The sequence below is a fragment of the Stegastes partitus genome, unplaced genomic scaffold (assembly GCF_000690725.1).
Source record: "Stegastes partitus isolate 25-593 unplaced genomic scaffold, Stegastes_partitus-1.0.2 Scaffold898, whole genome shotgun sequence".
NCBI classification, from domain to species: domain Eukaryota; kingdom Metazoa; phylum Chordata; class Actinopteri; family Pomacentridae; genus Stegastes; species Stegastes partitus.
The window spans coordinates 62,312-71,261 of NW_007578629.1; the positions used below are offsets into that span (position 1 = coordinate 62,312).

At 39.1% G+C, this 8,950-nt stretch overlaps 2 protein-coding genes across 2 annotated transcripts in view; both read left to right on the top strand.

The window, feature by feature from the left end:
• Positions 1 to 4,574, top strand: part of ghrhr2 (growth hormone releasing hormone receptor 2) — a 6,444-nt gene extending 1,870 nt beyond the window's left edge. Inside the window, exons 3-12 of the mRNA XM_008293632.1 lie at positions 149 to 269; positions 452 to 549; positions 696 to 828; positions 2,772 to 2,925; positions 3,003 to 3,063; positions 3,142 to 3,208; positions 3,725 to 3,816; positions 3,914 to 4,043; positions 4,354 to 4,395; positions 4,482 to 4,574. Of these exons, the coding sequence (XP_008291854.1) occupies positions 149 to 269; positions 452 to 549; positions 696 to 828; positions 2,772 to 2,925; positions 3,003 to 3,063; positions 3,142 to 3,208; positions 3,725 to 3,816; positions 3,914 to 4,043; positions 4,354 to 4,395; positions 4,482 to 4,574 (991 nt within the window). The remainder of the gene's footprint in view (positions 1 to 148; positions 270 to 451; positions 550 to 695; positions 829 to 2,771; positions 2,926 to 3,002; positions 3,064 to 3,141; positions 3,209 to 3,724; positions 3,817 to 3,913; positions 4,044 to 4,353; positions 4,396 to 4,481) is intronic.
• A 3,059-nt stretch (positions 4,575 to 7,633) lies between these two features.
• The window catches only part of LOC103366016 (S-adenosylmethionine synthase isoform type-1-like), an 8,022-nt gene continuing 6,705 nt past the window's right edge, over positions 7,634 to 8,950 (top strand). Inside the window, exon 1 of the mRNA XM_008293627.1 lies at positions 7,634 to 7,724. Coding sequence (XP_008291849.1) covers positions 7,634 to 7,724 — 91 coding nt within the window. The remainder of the gene's footprint in view (positions 7,725 to 8,950) is intronic.

Here is an 8,950-nt window from a genome sequence, read left to right on the forward strand (position 1 = left end):
CTGCTGTTTCTGTACAACACTGCCGAGAACTGAAAGACACAAAAACAACACTATATTGCATCCTCTATACTCCTGTAGAGACTATTTTTCAGGACAATCCTCTGAAATGTGAAGACTTTCAGATTCCTTTACAGTCATATAGAAACAGTGTCTCCACAGCTCTCATCACCAGGAACTGTACGGTCGCAGGATGGAGCCAACCAAGCCTGCCGTACTACAAAGCCTGTTACTATGAAGCCTATGAGCAAGATGAAGACGTGGGGAAAGAGGTACAGCAGACACAAAGCTTCACTCTGTCCTCCTGAGTTCAGTGTGGATTGTGTTTCACTGTGGTCGACAGCATTTCATGACAAGGCTTCATCCAACCTAAACCACTTTTGCCAGCAGAGAACCAGACATTCGGTTCTTTGTGTCTCTGAGTGAGTGATACATATTTAATGTTTTGCTCCAGAAAAACTACTTTGATACTCTGAGGCTGATCTACAGCGTTGGATACGGAGCGTCTCTGGCTGCTCTGCTCGTCGCTGTTCTGGTTTTCTGCTGTTTCAGGTTGGTTTTCACACAAAAAGACTCCCAATTAAATAACAAAAAATAGCACTTTTTAATCAATTTTATAATCAAATGTCAACAAGCCTGTGAGACATTTTTAACAACCTCCAAGCATGTCAGCGTGACTATTTTCCTCCTTCTTTCAGGAAGCTGCTCTGCACACGCAACTACATCCATCTCAACCTGTTTGTGAGCTTCATACTCAGAAGTCTTGCTGTGTTCATCAAAGATGCAGTGCTGTTTGCAGACAAAAGCATGGACCACTGCACAGCGTCCACGGTAAGGCCGGGCCGGCTGGCACAGCGGGGGGTCGTTATTTTCACGTCATTTGTTGTTCAGGTTATGAAATGTCAAAAACCTCCCAGAGCTTTAAGTGGCATCTTTAAATGTCTTGTCCAAGCAAACGTCTACAACACATATGGTTTATGTTGTTATTAAACCCTCTTAACCTGCAAGAACAGTCAAAGAAAGTTTAATAATGCATAATAGACTGTTTCACAGAGAGAAATCAGTGTGGCGGTTAAAACAAGACTTCCGACAGATGGAAAGACAGCTGTTCACAGTGAATACAGCCTTTGTCATTGCTGATGGAGACATTTCAATGTCTATGTATATCTTCTTTTTTTCACATGGCAGTATGCATTAAGCACAGGTGTAGATCTCAGGAGGGTGCAGGGAACACGTCCCCTTCAATATTAAGAACACATGCATTTGCCTTTATAAAGGAAATGTGAATTTTGTGGTTTCCTTTCCATGGGTAAAGACATTTCAACCATAAATTGATGCATAAAAATTCACCAGAATGCAGGGAATTAGGTGTTTGATGTTCACGATTTCCTGAAAAATGGCTGAGGCTACAACCCCAAATGCTTTAATATCTATATCCCAGATTTATTTAGCTGTCATTCCAACCATGCATTTAATCCCAGGACAACAGGATAATATTATTAATCAAAAATGATAGCAGATTGTGCCCTCTGTGTGTCAATCAAGCACCAGATCTAGTTCACACTACTTGGCACTTGTGCGTTTTGCAAGAGTGTGTGCAAGACAGTCTGTTCTGTGACTTCACATCTTAGAAGCTTTTTCAAAATGAAATAGGGTTAAAGCAGCGGGATGCTGGCCAAGCAGGAGAGGGTGGAGGAAGAGCCATCTCCTGTTGCTGTAGTTAGGCAAGCTCTCATTTGGCTGAACATGGGCACAAATTTCTGTGTTATTTTGTCAGAAATACGGCCTTCAGATTTGCTCTGAATATTACAGGTTATTCATTTTGGTTTATTGTGTCATGGGACTGTATGGGTGAACTTTCTCTTCTCAGCAACACCTGCATCTCTTCTCCTGGATCATATAGGACAGGGGTGTCGAACTCTAGTCCTCAAGGGCCACAATCCTGCATGTTTTAGATGTTTCCTTCTTCCAACACACCTGATTCAAATGATCAGGATCGTTATCAGACTTCTGCAGAGCTTGATGATGAGCTGATCATTTGAATCAGGTGTGTTGGAAGAAGGAAACATCTAAAACATGCAGGATTGCGTCCCTCAAGGACCGGAGTTCGACACCCCTGATATAGGAGCATGTGAGATATACCAATCTACCCCCAGCTGGTGGCTAAAACCAGTAACACTGGTTTGTCAGAAGGCACAGCTTTCCATAGATTACAGCTTTGTAAATCATCATAGGATCGATTAACAGGCCCACAATCTAAGAGGCATTGATCTGCTGAGCCTGCACTCCTTGTGATGGTCGGCTGGCACAGACAAAAAGTAGGATGACCTCACTTTGTAGAAACTGTCACATTTCATATTTATTTTACTCTGCAGTTACTTGAAAATTATGCAATTTAATGTTAAAATCTAAAGACTTCTGAACTGGGTTGAGCCTCCAATGCAGGGGTGTCCAATCCTGGTCCTGGAGGGCCACAGTCCTGCATGTTTTAGATGTTTCCCTCTTCCAACACACCTGATTCAAATGATCAGGATCATTATCAGGCTTCTGCAGAACTTGATGATGAGCCGAAACAGATATAATCACGGTGTCTAACCATAATGCATAACTTTAATCCAAAAAAATGATTTAAATGCAATTGAAAATGCATTAATCCAGTGTTTTGTTTTTTATATGTTCAAGCACATTTTGAAAGAAAATATGCAGATTTGTATTGTATTGCATTCACATTTTACCTGTTTGTACGGTAAAGATTTCCCTTCATGTCCTCACAGCTCCAGTGCAAAGCGGCAGTGACCTTCTTCCACTTCTGTGTTTTATCAAACTTCTCGTGGCTGCTGGTTGAAGGTTTGTACCTGCAGACTCTGCTGCTGCTCACCTTCATCCAGACCAGGAGGCTCCTGTGGATCTACGTCGTCCTCGGCTGGGGTACGTTGTGATTCCTCAGCTTCTGTGTTCACACCGGACTTTATTCTGCCGGTCTGATCCAGGTTCTGATGTTGTAGGTTCTCCGTCACTGACTATTGTGATCTGGGCCCTGCTGAAGACACAGCTAGACGATGAAGGGTAAGAAATGAATCAAACTGTCAGCGGGCACATATTCTATATGTAAATATGATGGAGGGTGTGTTTCTGTGTGTGCAGGTGTTGGGACAACCTGGAGAGCCGCTTGTGGTGGATAATCAAGATTCCCATTCTGCTCTCCATCTTCGTAAGGACAACATATGTCTCAATATCTTCATTTTCCTTTTGTTTAGTCTATAAAATATAAGAATAGGTTTCCTTTCAGACCAAGAAGGACGTCCTCAAATGCCTCGTTTGGTTCACAACCCAAAAATATATCTGTTTTTAAAGTGAATATATGATTCTAAAAACAACAATTTCTAGTTTTTTATTTTCCTGAAAGAGTCACTTATTCATTTTTTTTTTTCTAATTCAGTAATTTATCCTAAAAAAGCTGCTATATAAACTTTACACAGGAGTATTTACAGAATTTCCCTTTAGGGATTGATGAAGTATTTCTATTCTACTGTAAACCATCAGCAGGTATTAAACTACACAACAAACAGCATCTTTGTAGCTGCAGCCACCAGTTGGTCAAATCATATGAACACGTGAGATGATTACAGACAGTAATTTAAAATATATGCATAAAAAGGCTCTTTGAATGTCTCTGTTCATGCACAAAGAACAGTTTAGCATCAACCGTTTGTTTCATGCTCCACAGATAAACCTCTTGATCTTCCTCAACATCAGCAGGATCATTGCTCAGAAGACGAAGGCCACGAATACAAACCAAAGTGAGACACGAGTCTACAGGTATGTTTAAAAATGCACCTGTTTTGTTTTGTTGTCCTGCCTCAGCTTGTCCTCCTCCTGCTAGTTCTACTCACCTGTCCTCTGCTGCCCCCTGCAGGTCACTGGTTCGCTCCACGCTGCTCCTCATCCCCCTCTTCGGCCTTCACTACGTGCTGTTTGCTGTGGTCCCAGAAAATGTCGGCGTGAGGCCTCGACTCTACCTGGAGTTAGTTTTAGGCTCCTTCCAGGTGACAGATCCTTCATAAAAACCAACCAGAACATAAATAGATAAGTTTTTAGGTGTCCTGTGGAATCACATATTAGAGCTGCAGCCAACAAAAATCTTCATCATCAATCCGTCCTTTTTGTCCTAAACTATCAGAAACAAGAAAAACAAAGTCTAATGTGTCATCCTTAGGTGTCTTCTTTTGTTCAGCCAGTGATCTAGAACCCAAACTATTAGTTATAGTGTCAGATATCACAAAAAAAGAACACATTTAAACCTTTTTTTGCATGAAAAATAACTAAAGTGATGCAGAAGTTTTCCTGTTGCTGCAGGGTTTCATCGTTGCCGTGTTGTACTGCTTTCTAAACGGGGAGGTGAGCTCATTTTGCACAGAAACCGTCATCAGAGCCAGATTTGTCCAACTGAACAGCAATAAAAACACAATTCGTTTTCTTCTCAGGTCCAAAAAGAAATCCAGAGGGCGATGAGAAGGTGCTGGCCTGAGACAAAAACCAGCACCATCAATCCACCAACCCAAGAAGACGTTCCCTGATGTCAGAATAAAGAAAACTAACTCACTGATTTCTGCTTCACAGTGTTAAATGTCTGTTCCCAGTAGCTTAAATGTAACATCTGCACACTTTATTTTATTTCAATTTGTTTTAATTTAATTAAATTTCAAATATCTTACTCATTTGTGAAGCTTCATTAATAACATTTCAGACGTCAGACACCTGGAAGGTACTTAGACTCATCTGTTACCACAAACGCACCGAGTCATGCAGATGTTTATGAGATAGAAGATAAAATAGATCAGTATTTGGTGTTTATTCTGTTTATGCTTTATCACTAAATGAATGTGGGTATGTCTGTCACACTTCAGTACGTGAACATGAGATGTTTTGTGATTGTTGGAGGAGTTCAGCACCACTACGAATAAATCATTTTCAAGATTTGCTCATTTGTGTGTTTTCATTTATCAAATTCCAAAAGTACTGTCAACTATTTACGATAACTAAAGTCATACATCTTGTGGAGCAGTTGCCTAATAAACACTTCTTCGTGAGACATCTAGTGGGCAAGGAAGTGTAATTTGCTGCACGTATTTGTTTGGTGTGAGAAAGAAAGAACGATATTACAAAGAAAAACAAAATGGCTGTAAAGAAATAAAAAAAGATAGAAAATGAAACCAAACTGAAAGAGAAATAAAACCAAAACGAATGTGAAACGAACACAACCTGCAAGAAAATAAGCAGAAAACGACACAAAAGCATCATAACAAAATGCAAAATGACCAGAAAGATGCAAAGCAACCGGAAAGACGAACAAATCAACCAGAAACAGACACACCCATTGAAAAAGAGATGCAAAATAGACACAAGACAACTGAGGAGACACAAAATAACTACAAAAGAAACTCAAAGCAAACAGAAGGAGAAGAAAACTGATCACACAGAGACACAAACCAACAAAAAAGATGCAGACAGAATAAATATGTGCAAAATGAACTCAAATACACACAGAAGTGTCAGTAAGAGATGCAAGATGCAAAAAGACCACAAACACAAACCTGGCAACTGATCACAGAGACACAAACCAATAGAAATCAACATGAAAACATGCAACATGATCAGAAAGAGATGCAAAAGGACCATTGCTAAATGCAAAACGATCACAAAAGACTCAAAATAACCACCAAGACTGCAAAACGACAAGACAGCGAAGCAAACTGTTCACATACAACCGCAAACAGATATAAAATGTTTAGAAAGACATGCAAAAGGATCATTATAAGATGTAAAATGAGCACAAAAGGATGCAAAAATGGTTAAATCACTGCAAAACTACACACAACAACAAGAAGGAGAAACAAGCGAATCACAGAGACAAAAACCAACAAAAACAGATGCAGAAAGAGCACAAATACATAAAAAATCGTCACAAAGAGACACAAAAGGATCATCACAAGACACAAAATGTCTGAAAAACAGATTCAGAACAATCAGAAAGCGACACAAAGCACCCGAAAAAGATGCAAAGTGAACACAAATAAATGCCAAATTACTGCAGAGACTCTCTATACCTGCAAAATGACTCAAAAAAACCAGAACGAGAAGCAAACTGATAACAAAGAGACATGCACCAACAAAAAAGGAGACTTAACAAACACTAATGCATGTACAATGGGCACAACAAGATACAAAATAGTGAGAAAGATAACCAGAAAGAGACAAAACCATGAGGAAAGACGTGTAAAATGAACACAAATAAATGTAAAATTACTGCAGAGACACAAACCAACAAAAAGACGCGTAGAAAGAACATAAATACATAAAATGTCCAGAAAGAGACACAACAGAATAACTACAAGTTGCAAAATGCTCAAAAAAGATTAAAAATAATCAGAAAGAGACACAAAGAAACCGGGAAGAGATGCAAACCGGCAAAAAAAGAGACAAATACATGCAAAATGGCTACAAACAAACACCAAAATAACCAAAATCAGAGAAGGAAATGCAAAATAAACACAAACACATGAAACACAACTGCAAAGAGACACAAACCACATGTGTTATTTTGTGTCTCCTTCACTCTGGAGTTTTTGCTCCTTTGCAATATTTATGTGGAGTTTTTACAAGTCTGTGCCCACAGACCTGGAATCTAATAATTCATCCATGATTTTATTATTTCTTCAGCTTCTCTTCCACATTATTTCTGATCTGTGGCTTGTGAAGAGGGAATGTTGTGTTGGCAGCGGCTCCACAGACCCCCGTCAGGGACCTCGGGGGCCCCCAGGTACAAAGAAACAAAGCTCAGGCATGAATGAATCGGCGGAGGAGCTTCAAAGTGGTGAAATGAACTCATGCGCCGATTTATTAGAGGGGTCAGAGTTTGACGAGAGCAGCTTCTGACAAGGAAGAGTTTGGAGGGGGGAAAAAAGTGCAGCGAAGATCATGACTACAAAGCGTTACAGCGCAATAAAAAAAAAGGTGCAAAAGGAGCCCGAGAGACAAAACAACTGCAAAGAGATTAGAAAAAAAGAACTAGAACGATACAGAACTGTTGCAAAATGATTGAAAACATAAGAGACACAAACTAATAGCAACAAAAAAGGGGCACAAAAATAGACACAGAGAAGCAAAACACCTGCAAAAAAAAGTGCAAAATTAAACTAAAATTACCAAAACTACATGCAAATTCTTGTTTGCAAAATGATCCCAAGTAGACAATAAAGGATGAGAAAGTCAGAAATGCAAAGCTAGTACAAATAAGTGATGCAGAGGCACTAAAGAGCTGCAGAGAGACAAAAACCTACAAAAATAAGAGATGTGAAAACCCACCGATGCACAAAATGACTCCAAAATGACCACAAACAGGCACAACAATGACCATGAAAGATGCAAAACAACCAGAAAAAACCCCAGAACTGTTGAGAAAGAGAACAAAACAAAATCAGCACCACCCTCCCCGTCTTCTCCCCTGAATGGTCCGACCCGCTGGTTCACGTGGCGCCCTCCCCCCCCCGTGTGGATGTCCATGTTGTTTCTGCTTTATGAAGTCCAGACTCTTCCAGCTGCACCACTCCAGGGCCCAGACAGGAGAAACTGCACAATGAACGGGACACTGGATGGAAACTGCAACCAGGTTCACCACGACGGATCCTTCATGTTCACCTCCGAGTCTGTGGGAGAAGGACACCCTGGTGAGTGGAGGAGTTCAGGTTGTCATGAGTTCAACGCTTTTTATGTTTCAGTGATCATTGATGACTCTGAGGAATGTGCAGGATCCTGGTCTCTGCTGAGCCGCAGACGGTCTGTAGGGCCACAAGGACTGAGTTCTAGTTTTATTTAATTTAAAGCAGTTTATAAAGATCGTACACTGTCAAAAAGAAAACTTGTGAAGAAAGTTGTGAATCATTTTAGGGTTGATTCAGTTTCCTGCTGTTTTAAAATGATTGATTTTGAGACAAGAAGTTTAATAAATTTCTGAGGTTACACTCAAACAACTTTTCCAGCTGCACTCACAATCACATTTTATTACTTTTATGCTTTTTTAAAAGTTTGAACAGTGAGTTTTTCGTTCACAGCCGCTCCAGTTAGAGTGACTTAGTGCAAATACCTCGTGGGTTAAATTACAAGAAATTATTTAAATAAACCTTTTAAAACATTCTTTTCACAAGTTGTGTTGACATATTAATGCTAATAATTGCACACACTTAATTAATACTGTTTGCAATAGTAACTACAATGTCTGATTTATTTATATTATATATTAAACTGGCTTGATAACAACATTTTCTTCATCTTGAGGTGAGGATATGAAGTCCTCCCTCCTACCAGCTCAAAATTATTTAGTTAAATTTGTCAACTTATAAACTTCTGTCCCTAAATGTGCTTATAATGCATAACACTCCTTATTAATATCATGGAAACACTAGTTGGAACTACTTCATTTTTTATGATTAATAAGCATAAAATGTTGTGTTTATACAACCAATCAGAAGGATAGATTTGTTTTATTTAACTCAACTCAACTCAAACTCTGATGCGCGAATAAAACGTGTTAAAAGTGAGTCAACAGCATTTTGTTTGTTTATTTGTTGTCTTATTTATCTCAGTCGAGCAGAAGCCCCTGAATACTTGAGATGGAAAAAGCCTCAATCATTTTGGAATAACCTGGGGGATTTGTTTTAGAAGAAAGAATCTGCACAGAAAATAAAATAGCATTTTAAATAAGCAGAAAAAAGGTGTTCTCATATGGTATATTTAAACTTCCAAATTAACAGTAAACCCTTAGAATACTATTTATTATACAAATATACCTTTGAATATTAAGTCCTACAATTTTATATATTATACCAAATTTCCAGTTAAATGTTTAAATTAAGGTCAGTAACCCATAAATTTATACAGAAAATCCAATAGATCC